The sequence below is a fragment of the Marmota monax genome, unplaced genomic scaffold, assembly GCF_021218885.2.
Source record: "Marmota monax isolate L192 unplaced genomic scaffold, Marmota_monax_Labrador192_F-V1.1 WCK01_AAM20220418_F8-fsc00166, whole genome shotgun sequence".
NCBI classification, from domain to species: domain Eukaryota; kingdom Metazoa; phylum Chordata; class Mammalia; order Rodentia; family Sciuridae; genus Marmota; species Marmota monax.
In genome coordinates this window covers 1,796,986-1,816,931 of record NW_026693344.1, presented here as the reverse complement: position 1 = coordinate 1,816,931, position 19,946 = coordinate 1,796,986, and the positions used below count along the sequence as shown (strand labels likewise).

Sequence of the window (19,946 nt, the reverse complement as noted above, 5' to 3'; positions counted from 1 at the left end):
TTCAGAAATATGGAAGAGCCCCCACCCCTCCCCGCATTCTCTGATCACATCGACCCCAAACACACCTATGGTGGTGCCCTGAGAGTGGCCCACATAGTAGAGTTGCTCTTGTCCAGTTTTCTCTATGATTAGGTTGATTGTGGCTGGAAGGTCATATTTAGCCATCTCATCCAAACTGCCAAAAAAATAAGAACAATAAAATTGGAAAATCTATCTTGTTTTAGACCTGCAATATTTAACATTCATTGTAGACACAGATACTCTGTTTTTATAAAATATGAGACTAGAGTTAATATGTGATATTATGTATCTGAAAAACTTTTTCCAGGATCTTACTTTGATTTGACAAGACATTTTTAACAAACAGGAATCAGAGAAATTTAATTTGTAAAGGACTACTAAACTTTTCCTGTAAAGCTAGTCCTATTTCATTTACTCTCACAGCAGATTTACCAAAAATCAAAAAAAAAAAATGGAAAAGAAAAGACAACAATTTTTGGAATGCTCATCTAAAATTTAGAATAATAAATCAAACAGATTCATAGACCTTAGCCTAGACTGGACTGAATCCGATTCCCGGGAAGAGTCCTGGTGATGTGTCTCTTTGTGGCCTCAGGTGCTTCTTGATTCTGTGTATAGCTTGGGAAATACTCACCTAGGAAATCATCTTGTCACTTGCTATAGTGCAATGACAGAACCACCCTGTGGTTTGTAATAAGGAAATGCCAACTGGTTTCCAAAAGGAAGGCAGGAATGAGGTAAGGAACAAGTGGCTTTGGTGACCTCCAAGGCATGATTCTTAGCTCCTATGCAAGTGCATGGGTTTGTCCCTGTAAAGAAGCAGGTCAGGCTTCTGAAGCAGACAGCACCCCAGGCACTGCTGCTGACAGCTCTCTTTTCTAACTGTTCTGTGATCAGGAGGCACCGGCCCTGGCATGCTGGCATACACACACACACACACACACACACACACACACACACGGAAGGAAGAGGTGAGGGTGAAAACCAAACAGCAATACAAAATAATAAGATTTATCCTTCTCATGGATTCTATTGGGTGCATTGAGACCAAAGGAAAAATCAACAAGTGTTCTTGCATATAAATAAGCAAGGTACACACTTTATTCATTAACATGTTTTCCCTTACCTAAACGCCCAGTATTCTGAGGACTTGGGTGACAATTTCAGGTGCTTTCTGGACCAGGTGTTTCCTCGGCTGTTCCCCATCCATACATCATAACCACTATCTGCCAGAAGGAAAGCCAAGCTGTTGTTGGGGAGGTTACAGATCCAGTCACTGGCAGATGCAATTAAGCCATGCTGCAAATACACAACTGGTTTTGGAGCTGCAAAACACAGGCGACAAGATGTTCATGCCCAAACTTCCTTAGTGTCTACATGAAAATCCTCTTTCCTAACTTTTTAAAGTATACAAGAGAGGTTAAGACCTGAAATTTTGTGTCAGGCAAACCTGGGATCTAGACTTTTCTTAACTATTTGCTGGGCCAGTGATTTATCTTCTCTATGTCTTATCATTTATAAAACTGAGATTATGTATAATGTTTTATGCTGTGTAGGTACTGGAGTCAAATTGCCCTGGTTCAAAATCCATTTTGCCATGTATTAACCACTTTGTGGATCACTTACCTTATCTGCATAATGGGTATAGCATTTTATTTCTCAAGAAATATTTAAAAACTTTAAGGTTTTCTTGAAATAATAAAATGACAATCAAAACACCATCTGCAGAATGTTTATTGAATGCTAGGCACCATGCAGATTCTATAGGCCATTTTTTTGGCAGGAGGTGAGTACCGGGCATTGAACTCAGGGGCGCTCAACCACTGAGCCACATCCCCAACTCTTTTTTGTATTTTATTTAGAGACAGGGTCTCACTGAGTTGCTTAGCTCCTCACTGATGTTGGGGTTGGCTTTGAAAGCAGGATCCTCCTGCCTCAGCCTCCCAAACCCCTGGGATAAGAGGCGAGCAAAATTCAAGGCCATAAATAGAATTTCACACAATGTAAAATTGTTAACTGGATCTAAAAATACTATTTCCAAGGTAAAATTGAAACATTTTTAACTAAGAAAGAAAAAAGATGTCTGTGATCCCAGCTATTTAGATTGCAAGTTTGAGGCCAGCCTGGGTAACTCTGTGAGACCCTGTCTCAGATAAAAAATGAAAAGGACTGACGATATAGCTCACTGGTAGTGTCCCTGGGGTCATTCCTTGGTAGCACCAAAAAAAGGGAGAGAAAAGAAAGAAGAGGAGGAGGGTAAGGGGAGAGTGGTGTTGAAAAAGAAAGTGAGGGAAGAAGAAGTAATTAAGTAACTAGAATCTTTCTCTCTCTCTCTCTCTCTCTCTCTCTCTCTCTCTCTCTCTCTCTCTCTCTCTTTTTCTTCTTTCTTTCTCCAGGGATTGAACCCAGGGGCGCTTAACCACTGAGCCATATCCCTAGCCCTAGTTTTATTTATTTTTATCTTTTGAGACAGGGTCTTGCTAAGTTGCTTAGGGCCTTGTTAAATTGCTGAGGCTGACTTTGAGCTTGTGATCTCCTGCCTCAACCTCTCAAGCCACTGGGATTATAGGTGTGCACCACCATGCATGGCTCTCTTCTTTATAAATAGTTTGTGATGCCATGTTGGTACCTCAAAACCCTATGTCAGGTCCCTTTTGGAACTAGACTTGATGTTCTGAGAGTGAGTATGCTAACTTAATTCTCAGAGAGACTTAGTATTTTCAAAGTAAGAAACTAATGTTCATGTCCATCTAGTCACGTTTTGGAGAGAAGGGAAAGAGTGTTATTAGCACTGCCAAAGTCACGACCTGCCAGGTAGCTGTCATAGCTCATATCTCTCAATGATCTGAGCCCTCAGGCAGCTGTTTGTTGTAGATATTTCTATTGGGTACATTTTAGCAGCTGTGGAGCAGAAATGAAAAATGTCCAAGGCCATTTAAAAGATGTAAAGATTTAAAATACTCTCCTGAGTATTTTACAAGAGCATTGGAGTTATTCTGGCAAATAGTTGACTCTATAAAATCAGAAGCATCATTATTTCCCTCTCTTTTTAAAAATCTAGATTTTTCTTTAATCCTTTTGATATTGAGAAGTTTTGTTCTACAACATACCAGAGAAGAACAGGAGCTGAGAAAATGAGAGAAAAAAGTAAACGGTGTTTACCAAATGGATTTCCCCCTACCTACAGACAGCAACCTTCATGTAGGGAGTTAGAAATGACCCTTTTATAAAATTTAAGCAAAGAATTATTAAGGTCATATTTACTTCACAAAGGTAAAATCACACTGTCTTGAGTAGAGAGTGATTATAAGTAGCAGTGATTGCCATTTAGAGGTATGGTAGTAGTATCACTAGATTGAGTGACTAAAGCTGAGAGAAGCTTTCAGATTAGAGAGAAATTTAGAAGGCATAATTGATAGTCTGTGGTGACTGGCTGTAAAACAAGAGCTGAAGAAAAAAAAAAGTGGTGTCCAGAATGGCTCCTAGGTTTCTGATTTTCAAAACCGTACTCTGGTATCACTGAAATAAGACACAATTTTGTTGTTGTTGTTGTCGTATGTCTCTTGTTTGTTTGAGAAGAGGACAAGACAAAATACATGGTGCATATGAAAATGATTTAAAACTTCAAAAAGTTATACAAGGAAAATTGGGGGACAATTTCCTTACTCAAATGAAGGACTGCAACCTATTTTAGAATGAAAGCCTTTCTGCTGCTACCAGGATGCTACTAGGCATTCATGCTTTTGGTGTTTTTCCTTTCATAACAAAACAAATCATACCAGTTTTCCTTGGGCATCTTCTTCCATGAGGAATCCTATAAGTTCCAAGGATATAGCCATCCTTTGTCACAACATCATACTTTTCACAAGGATAACCCCAGTAAGAAATAATCTGACTCTAGAACAGGGAAAGAAAAATACAAATTGTGATATCATCTCTTACATTTTTTTTGCACATATTGAAATATAATAGTATTTTAAGTTGCAACTTCATGTTCATCAATCTATATGTTGGGAAAGTATACAATGGGGAAAATTAGGATGATTTAAGGGTTTCTAGAAGGGATTGCAAAGGCATAGGTAAGGCAGGGTGGGATGACTCCACGTGCCAGTTTCTACATCCCAGACTGCTCAGGACAGTATGTAGTTTTGCCTGTTGACCTAGAATTATTAATACACATTAGTTCATTCTCAAAATGTTCTGATACAAATTTGTGTGGCCATCTAATGAATGAGACCACAGGATTGTGCAGTACCTTGTTGCTTATAATTGAGCAGAAAGGGCAACATTGAGGGAGATAGCTAGTTGAATTTGATTTTCACGGGGTTGAAGGTAGGGCAGTGAAAATACCTGACCTCATTCTCCCCTTTTTTATATAACTTGTGCTTAAGATTTTCATTAGCAAAATGGATCTGAAAATCAAAGATGAAGGGAGCTTTTCAACCTAGTCCTTATAGATCAGCCTCTTGGGCAAAGAGAAAGGTATTAAAGAACTGAGGTTGTTAGAAGGGTCAGTAGAAGATACCCAACCACAGATACACAAGAAAGAGGGCGCTGTGGGATATCTTCTGCATAGAGCTTTCTATGTCCTGTCTCATTAATCCTTACAAGAGACCTTTCAGATAGAATTGTACCGATTTTACAGTTGAGAAATATGAAGTTCAGGAAGATTAGTGATTTGTCCAAGATTATAAACTAGGAAAAGATAAAAACAAGATTGATTACAGAAAAAAATTCAATTTCTTATAATAAAACCATGCATTTGCCTCTATCAGCACATAGATGTGTGCATAATTTATGAGGCTATCTAAAATAGAGGTTAAGAACCCAGATTCTGAAGAGAGACTATCTACCACTGAATTCCTGTTCTGCTTCTTATTAGCTGTTACTCTAGGAAAGTTACTTAACCTTTCTGTGCTCATTTTACTGTTGAGATAATAATAGTATCTCCTCACACATATGTTGTGAGGATTATCTGTAATAGATGTAAGACAGTGTCTGGAACAAAGAAAGTTTTTTTAAAAAATGTTTGTTATTCTTACAATCATTATAAAAGGATGAAAAGCCAAAAAGCACTCAGACTAGCAAGGAAAAATTGTGCTTTACTATGGGAGGAAGAGGAAAACTTGAATTTGAGGACATACATTCATGGACTGTGAGTTCGGCAGTGTGGTAGGAGGTCTAGGAAGCCACCATTAGATGGTAACTCAAACCACCAGGAGAGAGAATATTGCTGCACCAATTTAGGTTACAACTCCTGGATTAGTTAGCCATGCCAAGGAACGCGGGAGAAAGCACAGATTTAGGCACTGGAAGAATTGCTGAAAACCAGACCGTCACACCAATTGTAACTAAAATGATGACTAATTAATAATTCTTATCTTAATGGGCTTTTTCAATGCGTGACTTACAATATTCATATTAGCTTCAGGATTTGTAATGCTTCCTTTCTTACAACCATATATAGGTCCAAGAAGAAGCACCCAGCATGCTGTTGCTAAAAGCTGCCACATTTGGAGTATGCCTGGGAAAGGAAATATTAACGGATTTGTCATCAAAGAGAAATTCTGCAAAATGAAATCTGGTGTATTCTTTTTATAATACTATTTTATTTACACTACTATGGGAGAGAACAAAAAACATATACTTCTAGGATATGCTTTAGCAAGTAACATACAGAATTATTCAGAAATCATTCCATGAAAAATTTTGTATGGAAGAAAGGAAGGAATTGATAACATCTTTAATTCAGGGCTATATCTATTGGAAAAATAATAGGGACATTTTTAAAAGTCAGACTTCTCTCTCAGGGCATTGAAAATTACATGTCCTGGTTTCTGCTTGAATGATTGGCATTTTGAGGCTTTGGAATCAGTTATTGGCCAGATGATCTTGGTGTCCCTGGGGTAGAGCAGATCCTGCTCTCTTCTGAAATCTCCAAGTTAGAGAGCATGTGAGGACTTGTAATGGTGCAAGGGAAGAGGACTATATAACTAGCACAGTATGCTGCTTGTAGGAAGAGCTGGAATCTCCCAGGGTGGCACCAGAAGGAACAGGTTGTTTTTTGTAACCATGACGTAGAGCCCAAAAGCTACCTTTGTTTCAGTCTTCCAGGTAATGGAGCTGGATATAAAAGGGTGACACACCCAAGCCAGAGAAGTCTCCATGTGTCTCATTTTATAAGGAGGAGCAAGCCAAATCCAAAGAGCTTCTTTTCAGGCACCTCTTAACAGGGTGTGCTTCCCTGCTTGGCCCAATCTAAGCCTTATATTATTAACCGTAATTGTTGGGTAAGTCTGCCTGATTGAGGTACCTCTCCTTAATGATAACTCCAAGAGTCCTCATCTCTTTGACCTGTTTCTATGACAGTTCCCTGATGAATATTGTCTTCTTCTCTGTCCCATGTTGACATAATGCTTGTTCTCACTAACATCTATAATGATATTACACTAAGAGGAGATATTATAATTTCCAGGAGATTTTCAGTCTTCAAAGATGAGACTATTGGTCTCAGATACCCACATTAAATCAATATAGGTTAATATAAATATAATCAATAATAGATATTTTGATCTATCACTCTAAGTCAGCTTCACACTGCTGATCTGTAAGACATGTCTCCAATGGGTATTTGTAAAAAGGCTTCATGTGTAATCTTAAGTGAAACTACATATGATTAATACAATTAACATATATTAATCTATGTATGTATATATTACATATATGACTTTATTAGAGAGTCATATAGAAATGCTCTAAGTATGACTTACAATTTTATTTGCTGTTATGATTTCACTGCTTGAATAACACCAATTAAACATATTATGACCTAGATTATAATATGTTTAATTACAATTTTGATATTTGTTTATTTCTCTACTCACTATACCACACACATACAGAAATCTGTGTAATGCAGGGAAAGCTAAAAAAAGATGCAAATAGCTCCAACTCAGAACCTTGTCTTTCAAAAGTTTCTTCAGGAAGATACCTCCATGACCATGGATAGAGCTGCTACAGTCTTACCCAGATTTGGTTGCAAATGATAATATCAGTATATGGCTGTATGTATTTTCCCCTAGCTATTGAAGTCAGGGGTAATTATAAAACTTTCAAAAAATATTGTCTTATTGCATTTTTTGTTTCAAACTAAGTTTAAATATTTCACGTCAAATGCTTGTGGCTTATATATAGGCAGCTCCCATAAGTAATGCATTTTACATTGACATGTATATTGATGATAATATCAAGGATACCAATTTCTCAACAAAGATTATCAGAAATAATAGAGATCTTCATTCCACACTTCTCATTGCCCCATAATAGGAACTGTCAGGTTCATCAAACAGACATTCAACCAGAATTTATGCCCATGCTTAGATAGTATATGTGATTAATCCACATCCTAATTCTCCACTATGGTCAGAAATGAGGGAGAGAGTTGGCTAGAACATGCAGGTACAAGCACCCTACAGGGAGCTCTAATGTGCTTTGGTTGGGAAAGGACATGAAGGCCAGTGTTTACATATGACTCTCTGATGAATCTGTTTGCTCAATGGCAACATAATGGTAATAATGAGTGGTTTTTGAAAAGTTTGGAGTTGAAATTCTGGCTCTGTCCTTCAGAGATTAAGTTAGTCATGAAAATATTGCTCTCAGATTCTTAACTGCAGGAAGCAGAACTGGACGTTACCCACAGCTCCTCTTCTCTCAAACCTATCACTTCTTCCACCAAAGCCACACACTGGAGACACTTTACAAGTATTGGCAATTATAGTTGTTGTTATTATTATTAGTCACGAGACTATCATTAGTCAATTTAACTTCCCTTGAGACTTAATTTCCTTACCTGTATCATTGTGATAGTATCACCTACCTATGGGGTTATCTCCCAATAATAAATAATGACGCAGCGAATAAGATGACAATGTCTATAAATCATCTATGATATTTGACTCTGAATAAATGGTAGCTATTGTTATAACATATCTTGTATTATTCTAATAATGTTTGGCTCTGAATAATGGTGGCTATTGTTATATCTATCACTCAGTGATTCTTTCAGATGTGTATGTCTTGCTCTCCACCTCTGTCACAGGCTTCTTTAAAGGCAAGAACCACCTTCTATACTTTGCTTGCATTCATATTGTTCTTATCATTTGTGTCTCTAGCCTTCTTCATACAGCTTTGTCTTAACACAATTCTTTCAATTGAATTGTGAAAAATGACAGCATATTTTGTATAATACTTCTCAGATATGAACATGTAAGAGCAGTTAAGGATTTGTTTTCATTACTTTGATCAATAATTTTCAATTTTGACTACATAGAATGCCCTACCTACTTAATCTATAATTTTTATACCATGGTTTGAGCATATACATGTTTAATCTTTGTAATTATTATTTTTTCCACAGATAGTAAATGTCAATTTAAAATTTTGGCAGGATCAATTTTACTCATTTTTTAACTCATTCTTATTCCCTCTAATAAAATTATTCTCAATAAATTAATTGATAGGAAATTCTTCAAAGTATTCTGCAAATAGACATTATAAAGCTCGGGCACAGTATAACTCATGAGAAGATTAAAACAGAGCAGCAGTTTTGTCTTAACAGATTTTAGTATTGAATTCTTATTCCTGACAAAATAGAAAATGAATTAGAGCCCAGAAATATGACAATATCTTTTGTATGCAGGTTACTTGCCAAGAAAATAAAAGAAATTTAAAACAAAGCCAAAGACTATACTTTCAGGGATCATTTCCATAGTTGATCACTAAAACAAAGCCTATAGAAACATGGCCAATAAAATGTACGTAAAATGTGTGACATCTTCACAGCGCAAGGAAGTTATGAAAATTATGTATTTATATATGTAATATAAATTATATATTTACAATCATGTACATAATTGTAAAAGGAAGCCAAATGTAACATCAATAAAAGCCATGATCATATCTCTTGTCATCAGTGACAGCACACATTTTTGTTTCATCTTTTCTTGATCAGTCTGTTCAAAAAGATTGAAATAAGAAATCTCTATCCATAGGAAGATAGAGTATGTGGGAGGTAGAAAACATGTAGTAGATAATCATTTGGAGAAAAGGATAAAAGATCCATTATTATTTATGAGGATAAAACATCCAATATTATTTATATGAATGTAGAGGCAAAGCAACTAGATGAAAGAGCCTCCTTTCCACCCTGAAGAGAGAAAAGTTAGAAAGAGGTGGAGGGAAGGAAGAAAGGAAAAGGTAGTGTAGGAAAAAAGTGAGAGGAAGGGAGGAAGGGAGGAAGGAAGGGAGGAATTGTACAGAAAACAACAAAAGTGTACATAATTGTAAAAGGCCATCTGGGTGCTATTATTTTATTTAACTTCTGACTTAATTATCTATGTTTGAGCAATTCCCCGTGTCTAGTTGTTGGTGAATAATACTCCCAGTAGACACAAAATACACTTGAATTATTATTTCTCTATATTTCTGAGTGAGATGTTAGCCATAAGCTTATGGCATCATACATTCAGCTTATTTTTCATTCTGTTTATCATATTACAAAGTATTTTCCCAGCTGTGCAAAGAGTTGGTGGAGTTTATTATCCTCTTCTTGACCATAATGTAGAATTAGAAGTTCCTGGGAATGATGAAAGAGCTTAGAGGAAGACTAAAAGGCAGAGATGAAGACCTACAGTTTGGGCCTTCCTTTTCCTATCATGGGTAATACATGGGGCCAAAATGTCATGCCCTGAAGAGCCTGTCTTATAAGGCTGTTGCAGTTTTTGAAAGACCTCATGTTAAAAGGTAGCCTATTTAACTCATGAACAATTACAAAATCCAGGAATCTAAGGCAGGATGCATCTTCATTTTTAGGAAGACATAAGAGCAGATGGATGCCTTTGCTGCATTTCCAGATTCATACCAAGCCTGACCTCTCCTTTGATATCCCTTGAATGAATATATCTGGAAGCCCTTAGAAAATAATGGAAGCAGGCAGAAGGACATTCCAAAGGAATCTGGTATTCACAACCAGGTACTTCGCAGAGGCTTTGAGAACTTGTTCTTGAGTTTATTATTTAAAGAAACTAGCTGACAAAACAGATAAATCCCAGGGTCTCACAGGTGGAATCTCTCCCGCTGTCTCCTGGTTACCTGCCCCTTCCTGTGCTTCCCAGGTTTGACTCCCAGCTCCGTCATTTGCCAGCCACACCCACATGTCTCCACCTGCCCCCCACCTAGCAGCATGATGTGTTCTGTCCACTGAGCACTCTTCACCCCCAAACTCATTCCCTCAAGTAGCTCTCACTAACCACAGGCTTTCATACATTTTCTAGATGAAAAGTAAGTATAAGTACATGAGCTCTACCTTGATAGGTCATCTGGGCTCTCATCCCACATTTTCTTGAACCAAATCCGCTTAAATTTCTTTTTGGAAACTTTAATACAACATACCCCCTGAATAAAATCACCCTCTTTTCCTCTTTCCAGACTACTTTTCTCTTTTCGATTCTAAACTGCTTTTCCCCTAATCCTGAGAGTAGGAACTTAGAAATTTTCTTATATTCTCTGATTTCTGCATACCCTATAGCCAATCTATTACTAAATAATAATGCTCTTCTTTCAGTTTTCTTTTCAGAACCTAGCTCAACATTTACTTTTTTCTTTCAATCTTCAAAAAACAGTTTCAATTACTACTGTTACCTCTCCGATGTAGTATCTCCACCCAATGCCTGTATCATTATCCTGAACTCTTGATTAGTCTTTCCTTCTTTATGACTCAAATCACAGGGTACAATACTGCAGTCCTGAGATAGGTATATCATATATCATCAAGAAAAGAATCAAGACAGCGTGCTAAAAACTATTTGCTCATCCTAAAGGAAGGCAGGTAAAGAAGGTAAGAGGAAAAGAAAGCGGAAGAAAGGAATGGAGAGAAAGAAGAGGTGAAGAGAAAGAAGGAAATTGGAAAACAAACAGTAAGAGGTCCAGATGGCAGACTTAAATCCAATTTTATCAAAAATTACATTGTTAATGCACAAAACATTCCAATTAAAATACAGAAATTACCAGACAATAAGAAAGCAAAGCCCAAATACACTCTTTCAACAAGTGGTGTACTTCAAATATAAATGAAAACAGATTGAAAATAAAAGAATTCAAGAAGTATACCATGTAAACAGTATATACAAGAAAGCTGATGTAGCTGTACCAGAAAAAAACATAGGCTTCAAGACACAAAGATTATCAGAGATAGAGGGCTATTTCAAAATATTCATTCATATGGAAGACAAAAGTCTATTCAGCAAGAAGATAATTAGGCATCTAATAGTATCACTTAGAATATATGAAGAAAAAAATTAATGAGAGGACTAAATGGAATTTAGTTTCATAATTGGAGATTTTGACATCTCTCTTTCAATAGCTGAAATTATTGGGGCTCAGTATTGGGACCCCAAGGTATGAAGCTCTACCATGCTGAGTATTTTGAAGTAAAAGAGCTTGGAAATCTTCAGAAGCAAATTCTCTCTCCCTGACTTCCTACTCCCTGTTTCTCACCCTTTCTCCCTTCCCCTCACCCAAGTCATAGAAAGCTGGTCATAGGAACCAGAATTCTTCCCCGATGCATGTCATGAAAACTAGAAGGCCTGCAAAACAAGCCATGAAGCATAGAAAGGTTATTCTCTCCTTTCCCCCTTCTTTCTTGGAGACTCTCATTCGAGAAGAATCCTACACTATACCTGGGAGGAAGGAATGCTACACAGAGGCCAAGAAGAATCTGAACAGTCAAGTCCTGCTGGGTTTCCCCTCTTTAGTCTGTTAACATTACATCATATCTTTGTGTCCAATCACATTTAGAACACGTGTCCATTGTTCATCAAATTCAAGCAGAAAAACAGTTTTCCCTAGGTCTTGGGGTCTTTAGTTTTGAAATCTCCCATGTCATATAACACTTTGATTGAATAAGTTTATTATGCTCTTTTCTTATCAACCTGTCTTTTATTATGGAAGAATTGACCATGACCTGTATGATCAGTGAGGAAAGGCATCACATCTTTCTAGTTCCTATAGTTTCTGGGACCAAATGGGAGGTGACTGAGACACATGACATGCTCCAGAGTTTGCAGATGAGATTTAGAGGCAGATGATAAAAAGCTGAAAAAGAAAATTTAGGATTTCTTTTTTGAACAAAGGTCTGCTTCCCCAGATCTCTTAACTGTAGTGCCTAGGCAAGAATGGAAGGTAATGTTTTTTTTTTCTTTTTATTGATTTTTTAAAAATAAATTATGGTGGAATGCATTACAATTCTTATTACACATATACAGCACAATTTTTCATATCTCGGGTTGTATATAGAGTATGTTGACACCAATTGGTGTCTTCATACATGTACTTTGGATAATGATGTCCACCACATTCCACCATCCTTGCTAACCCCCTGCTTCCTCTCTTTCCCTCCCAGCCCTCTGCCCTATCTAGAGTTTGTCTATTCCTCCCATGCTCTCCCTCCCTACCCCACTGTGAATCAGCCTCCTTCTACCAGAGAAAACATTTGGCATTTGGTTTTTTAGGATTGGCCAACTTCACTTAGCATTATCTTCTCCAGTGCCATCCATTTACCTGCAAATGCCATGATTTTATTCTCTTTTATTGCTGAGTAAAATTCCATTGTGTATATATGCCACATTTTTTTATCCATTCATTTACTCAAGGGCATCTAGGTTGATTCCATAGTTTAGCTATTGTAAATTGTGCTGCTATCAATATTGATGTGGTTGTGTCCCTGTAGTATGCTGATTTTAAGTCTTTTGGGTATAGGCTGAGGAGAGGAATAGCTGGGTCAAATGGTGGTTCTGTCCCCAGATTTCCAAGGAATCTCCACGCTGCTTTTCATATTGGCTGCACCAATTTGCAGTCCCACCAGCAGTGTATGAGTGTATCTTTTTCCTTACATCCTTGCCAACACTTATCGTTGTCTGTCTTCATAATAGCTGCCATTCTGACTGGAATGAGATGATATCTTAGAGAAGTTTTGATTTGCATTTCTTTAATTGCTAGAGATAATGAACATTTTTTTCATATGTTTGTTGATTGTTTGTATATCCTTTTCTGAGAAGTGTCTGTTCAGGTCCTTGGCCCATTTATTGATTGGGTGTTTTTTTGTTTTTGTTTTTTTTTTTTGGTGCTTAGTTTTTTGAGTTCTTTATATACCTTCGAGATTAGTGCTCTATCTGATGTGTGAGAGGTAAAAATTTGCTCCCAGGATGTAGGTTCTCTGTTCACCTTACAGACTGTTTCTTTTGCTAAGAAGAAACTTTTTAGTTTGAATCCTTCCCATTTATTGATTCTTGGTTTAAATTCTTGTGCTACAGGAGTATTATTAAGGAAGTTGGAGCCTAATCCCACATGATGAAAATTAGGACTTACTTTTTCTTTTATTAGATGCAGAGTCTCTGGTTTAATTCCTAGGTACTTGATCCACTTTGAGTTGAGTTTTGTGCATGGTGAGAGATAAGGGTTTAATTCCATTTGGTTACATGTGGATTTCCAGTTTTCCCAGCACCATGTGTTGAAGTGGCTATCTTTTCTCCAACACATGGTTTTGGCATCTTTGTCTAATATAAGATAATTGTAATTCTGTGGGTTAGTCTCTGTGTCCTCTATTCTGTACCATTGGTCTACCAGCATGGTATTGGTAAAGTTTTTTTTCTTTATTCTTTCCTTCCCAAATTCAGGTAGTCAGGAGAAAATCATTGTATGACTAGTTATTGAATATAATTTCTGGTGATTTTTTTTCTAGAGTACTTTTGTTTCTATTGATTTCAAGGTAAAGATTTATTCTAAGCCCCAAAGTTGCCTTCTGGTCTTTCTATGGAAAAGTTTATTCTATTGAATCACCATTGGAATAAATATACTATTGAATATCCTAATTTTTAATGCCAAGTGATGGATCTTTCGAAGTGGAAAGACTTTTATATTTGAAAAAAAAGCAATCACCTTATTGGTACTTATTGAAAAATCAAAAGGAGGAAAAATTTTTTTCAGAAGTACTATAGTTATACATCATCTTTATAGGAGTAGAAAATTATTGAAAATAATTCAAACATTCATCAATAATAGATGCACAATTTTATTTATGCAATAGAATACTATTCATTGACAATTTCAGCAGCATGGATAAATTTCACAAACATTACACTGACTGAAAGAAGCCAGACCCCAAAGAATGCATATTCTATAATTCCAATTCTGTGAAGATCAAGAACAGATCAAATTAATCTATAGGAATAGAAGTATTTATTTGCTGGAGGGGGTTGGCCATAAAGACACAAGTAGAAACCTTGAAGGTGATGGCAGTCACCTTAATCGGGGTCATTGTCAAGACTCATCAAACTGTATAATTACAAGGTGCATTCCTGAATATAATTATACTCCATTTAAAAAGAAAAGAAAAACAAGGTTGCAAAGCAGGTGTTCCCAATGATTACTGTATTGGCATAAATTAGTGCAACTTATTTGAAAACATTGCTGTATTTACTAGAAGTTTTGGATAATATTCATATCTTATACCTCAGAAGTTCTACTCAGTATATTTATAGTAAGAAGAGAAATTCTCAATTTGAAGGTGAGGGAGGGATCTTTTTGTAAAACATTTTTTATTCTCATTGTCTGTTTTCTTTTTAATTTTGTTGTTGTTGTTGTTATTGATGGACCTTTATTTTTTAATATTCGATGCTGAGGATTGAACACAGTGCCTCACACATGCTAGGCAAGTGCTCTTTTTTTTTCAATTATAGAAGGATGTCTAAACTATAATGTATGAATTGAATTTTAGATAAAGCTGTTAAATCATGCATAAAGGTGATAATATATAATAAAATGAAACATAATGATTTGTTAAATTGGGGGAAAGAATTGTCAGAAGACTTGTATATACCAGAAGTCTTTATCTTCATACTAGGATACACTAAAATTTTGAAAAAAATACATAGGCACTTAAATTGTTTTAAAAGGATCAAATTCTAGGCTTTGGACTCCCATAAAACACTCTTTTGTTATATGGATATCACCTGAGGACTTCGGGCTCTAAGCAGGGTTTTCCTTTCAAACAGAGGAGAACCTTGTCTCCTCCACTTCTTACTATGGCAAATTGTCACGAGTTGTAAAATCATTTGGGACTCCTTAACAACAACAAAAAATTTATGGCAGTATTGATATTGGGAAAGAAAGTGACTGTAAATAAAGAAACAGTTGCTTTCCAAGGGCAATTAACTTCTGCAAACCAGTAATTTCTACTTATTGGCTTTAAAAAATTTGGAAAAGAATCTACTCGGCTTGTTATCAGAGATCATAAGACAAATCTTGTTGATATATCATTAAGTGATTCATGATACAGAGGTACAGAAAAAATTCAAAGGAGTGAATGGCATGCAAACATAGTTTCTCAGCATTTACATCTATTCCAAAAAGTGGAAAAGATTAATGATGAATTTTGTTTCGTCAATAAATAAGACAGTGGATGCATGAATTTAAAAGAAATGGTCTGAGACCCTCAGGGTTATACAAAAGAACATACAAGAGGAAGTGAGGGGAAAGGGGAAAATAATACAAGGGGGAGAAATGAATGACAGTAGAGGGAGTAGAGAGAGAAGAGAGGAGGGGAGGGGAGGGGGGATAGTAGAGGATAGGAAGGCAGCAGAACACAACAGACACTAGTATGGCAATATGTAAATCAATGGATGTGTAACTGATGTGATTCTGCAATTTGTATACGGGGTAAAAATGGGAGTTCATAACCCACTTGAATCAAATTGTGAAATATGATATATCAAGAACTATGTAATGTTTTGAACAACCAACAATAAAAAATTAAAAAAAAATAAAAGAAATGGTCTGTTTGTGTCATTAAGGGATGCATTATTAATAGGATCTTACCTTTAATGCTCAATTATTATTCATTAAATTTTTAATAGGTTTGTAGTTCTTTGACCATTTATATACTAATAAAGTTAAAATTAAATATCATTTAGAATGAAAATAAGAGGCAACGTTTTAGTCACATGAAATGAAAGCAATTTCAATTTCAATGTGTATGCACTTTTTTAAACATACTTTTAAAAAAGTTGTAGAAAGACACAGTATCTTTATTTTTATTTATTTTTTTGTGTGGTGCTGAGGATTGAACCCAAGGCCTCACTCATGTGAGGCAAGTGCTCTACCACTGAGCCATAACCCTAGCCCCATTGTTTATGCACTTTTTAGTACCAGAGAAAAATCTATTAATCATTAAAGACTTGTAAACATACAAATATACTACATTAGCATATGTATTTCTAGGCATACATAAAACACCTGTAGAAAAAAGTAGAATGAGAATATGAATTCAGGGACAAAAATAAAAGAAAATAAAACTTAATTTAATAAAGGAATTTTTTTCAATGGATGATATTAGGTTCCAAATTACTATTCTATTGGATTCATTAAAAAATGTAAAAAAGTGTGATGTTGCACATCTGTAATCTCAGCAACTTCAGAAGCTGAGGCAGGAGGATCACAAGTTAAAGGCCAACATGGGAAACTTAGTGGAACTGTCTCAAAATATAAAAATGGGTGCAGATATAGCTCAGTTTTAGAGTATCCCTGGATTCATGCCCCAGTACCACACACATACACATATACACACATATGTGCCAAGTAACAATTTTATTTTAAACTGCCAATAATTATGATATGTTATTAAATGTATTCTTAGCTACTACTTAAAGTAATGACAAAAAAGATTGTCAACGTAAAAGTGTCAAGTACGTACAGAGTTCTGCAAACTTTGGGGTTAGAAAAGCAAAAACAATTTTTAAGAAACTGCTATTGGATTATTAAATTTTCATTTAAAATTTGTTTAAATAAATAAACAAAAATGTTTGATTGTCAAAATCATTGAAAGGATTCTTCCAAAAGGCTTTGCTGGAAATAAACTTCTCACACTATATTATTTATTAGTTATAAAATAGCCTCAATTACTCTATTAGTTTGAATTACTTTTATAATAAAATATAGTTTATGATGTTTACAAATAGTAATGTATAGATATAAACTCATCGTAGAGTAAAACTCTAGGATGTTTTGATATAGAGCAAAGTCTTCAATATTTAGAATTTCTACCTGTAATAATCAATTTAGTTATTCCTTGTAGTTTCTATTACAGGATTTTTGGCAGTTATACAAGTTACTGAGTTTGCCAGAAATTGTCTGGAAGAATGCTTGGGCATCTGCCATATTATCCATTTTTATATATTTTCAATCTAAAACCAATTGGCTCTATACAAAGTTTAGGTACTGTCTTGCCCCCATCTCTGTGTCTCACAAAGCTCCAACATCTTTCATCTCATCAAAACAGTAAGTCACCGTTTACACAGTTATGAGTAGTAAAGGTAATCAATCAGAAGCTCTAAATTACTTCTCTGTTTTCCTCCACCCATAGAATGAAGGACTTAATGAACAACGAGGAAGAGAGGTGAGACTGGGAACAAAAGGAACTCTTTACACAATAGGATCTCCAGGCCTACAAATCAGATTGGAAGATTAAGCTCCTTTGAATCAAAGAAGCAGGACTAGGCAACTTTGATAGGATCTTCAAATAGGCTAAGAGGTCAGTAGCTGTGTGAGCCAAGCCTAGAGGGAGCAGAAGAGAGGAGTTTTAGGATGAATGGGGAGTAAAAGGCCAGGGGGAGGAGAGAAAGATGACTTAGCAAACATCTATAGCGACTTTCTGTCATCTAGGGAGACTTCCTGTCTTCTACAACATGAAGAGCCAAGCTTCCTTTCTGCCTGGCAAAATAAGTTCTGAAAGGTAATCCCTTCAAAATGTTAAATAATCAAATGAAAAGTAGCAAAGAAGGCAGTGTGCAGGAAATAACTGTTCTCTCAATTTTTTTACAAAGTAAAGGAAAAATAGGATAAGCTGGTGAAGGAATGTGAGAGCAGTCATGACAGACTTAAATTGACGGCTTTAATACCCTATTCCTATTCCCAAATTTAGTTCCACACTATCATATTTCCGATTTGAAGTGCTAAGTGTGCTAAAGTGACTGTATTTTTGAACTGGTTTCTTTTTTCAGAGATGAAGAATGTCTGGTAAGAACTGCTTTATTATATCTAGAAATGGAAAATAAAGAATAAATACTTTGTAAACACACACAAGACATTACAATGGTTAAACTTTGATACATAGAACTAAAGATTGATTCTTTAATCTCAATGTCTGGATATTAGTCTATCAGGTTGACGCATCCTCAGCTCCTTAGCTTCAAGTGTAGGTCGGCATTGAGAGTTAGAGGAGCATGTTCTTCTTTAATATCATCTACATTTATAGGAACCACTTTTCACTCCTCACCCAGTAAGACCATTTTATTACAATCAGAGGAAAAGAAGAATGGGGTGTTCTTCATAAATTATCAGAAGGTGTTCATAGTTTCTGTAAGCAAGGAGGTCTCTTTCATGGATCACTAACCCCATGTTTCCCTTCAGGTGATTCTGGTCATAAGACAATAAAGTACTTTTTCAAAAAATGCTAGACAAATTTTAAAACACAATTCATACATTATTTCCCAAATCCCTACACGCACAACCCAAAAGAAAGATTCATTTAAAAAAAACATCTATTGCTAACTTTTCCCAGGTATAGAATTGCAATACATTCTTTCACTGTGAATCAAATATACTAATATCTGCTTTCTAAATGCTACAGCTTCCTGAAAGGGCAAGCTCACCAAAAAAAAATGTCTTAAAAGCTCTGCAATGTAACTTCACCCTCGTGCATAGTCATAGCACAGTCTTTCTATCTCATGTTTAATTTGATAGACTTAAAACACAACATTCCTCACTAACATTTAAAGTTCTATACCTCCAAAAACATCTCATGTCTCACTGATATACCATAATCCAGCCCCTACAAATAGATCAATAATTATTACCAGATCTCTCAACTCTGGGGAAGTCTTTCTTCAAGTCCTGAGAGCTTCAGATTGGTCCTAGTTCCTTACAGATGTGGCTATCAATGGAACATGCTCTGTTCTAAACAGCTCAGAAGATGTTGCAATCAGAAATTTCTCAACAGGAGACAGATTAATCATGGCTTCAAATATGACAGATGCTGCCAGGGCAATCTTGTTAGGTGAGTTCTTAGCCAGTGATGAAAAAGAGTGATAATTGAACTAAAATCTCTGCTCATGCCAAGCCAGTCCTCGAGCTCTGTGCCTCAAGGATCACAAGGATTGGAAGTTTCTCAGTGGAATATGGACTCCACTCAGGAAATAATTTTCACCCAAATGTGTCTGCAATGAATCCAATCATATAAACATTTTAGGCATTTTATCCCCCTGTCTCATCCAATGGCAATACCTCCAATATCACCACATTCCCGTTACTGCTGAGTTTTCTGCTTTCGTATGTAACTTGGGTATTAAAACTGGCAGCAAATGTAGAAAATATGGTATCCAGTTTAGTCTCTCCTACACAGAGTCTCACTCGAGATCTCCAGTTAGATAAAAGAAAGACAATACGATTTTTGACTACTCTCTAACCAGTCTCTTTCTTGTCATGTAAGCAGCTCCTTTATCTGCATTGGGTGGAGACTTGGTATTAGGGAGCCTGAAAGAATTTTAGAGATTGCATAGATTTCTATTTTCAGGGAAGTCTTTTTATATTATAAAAAAAGTATGAATTTAACTAATTTGGTGAAATTAAAACAATAAACTTCTAAAATAATTACAGAACTACATATTTTGCCTGTGTGAAGGTCTTCTGCAGAACAATGAATTCCTGAATTTTTATCATTGATTCAGGCAGCCAGGACTTCATGAGTCTGGTTGTAATATTTTTGAGTTTCTTTGGCTTGTATCAATTAGTGACTACATTGGAGTCAGTTTGATTAG

The 19,946-nt window shown here is 35.9% G+C and overlaps 1 protein-coding gene across 2 annotated transcripts in view; it reads right to left on the bottom strand.

Moving 5' to 3' along the window:
• Lipk (lipase family member K) overlaps positions 1-19,051 on the bottom strand; it is a 36,106-nt gene extending 17,055 nt beyond the window's left edge. For both annotated transcript variants that reach the window (XR_009228014.1, XM_046456804.2), the window contains exons 1-5: positions 18,987-19,051; positions 5,433-5,545; positions 3,801-3,918; positions 1,148-1,346; positions 66-175 (exon numbers count right to left, since the gene is read on the bottom strand). Coding sequence is in view for 1 of the 2 variants with exons in the window: in XM_046456804.2 (XP_046312760.1) it covers positions 66-175; positions 1,148-1,346; positions 3,801-3,918; positions 5,433-5,534 (529 nt within the window). In the remaining variant the exon portion in view is untranslated. The remainder of the gene's footprint in view (positions 1-65; positions 176-1,147; positions 1,347-3,800; positions 3,919-5,432; positions 5,546-18,986) is intronic.
• Between the last annotated feature and the right edge of the window lie 895 nt (positions 19,052-19,946).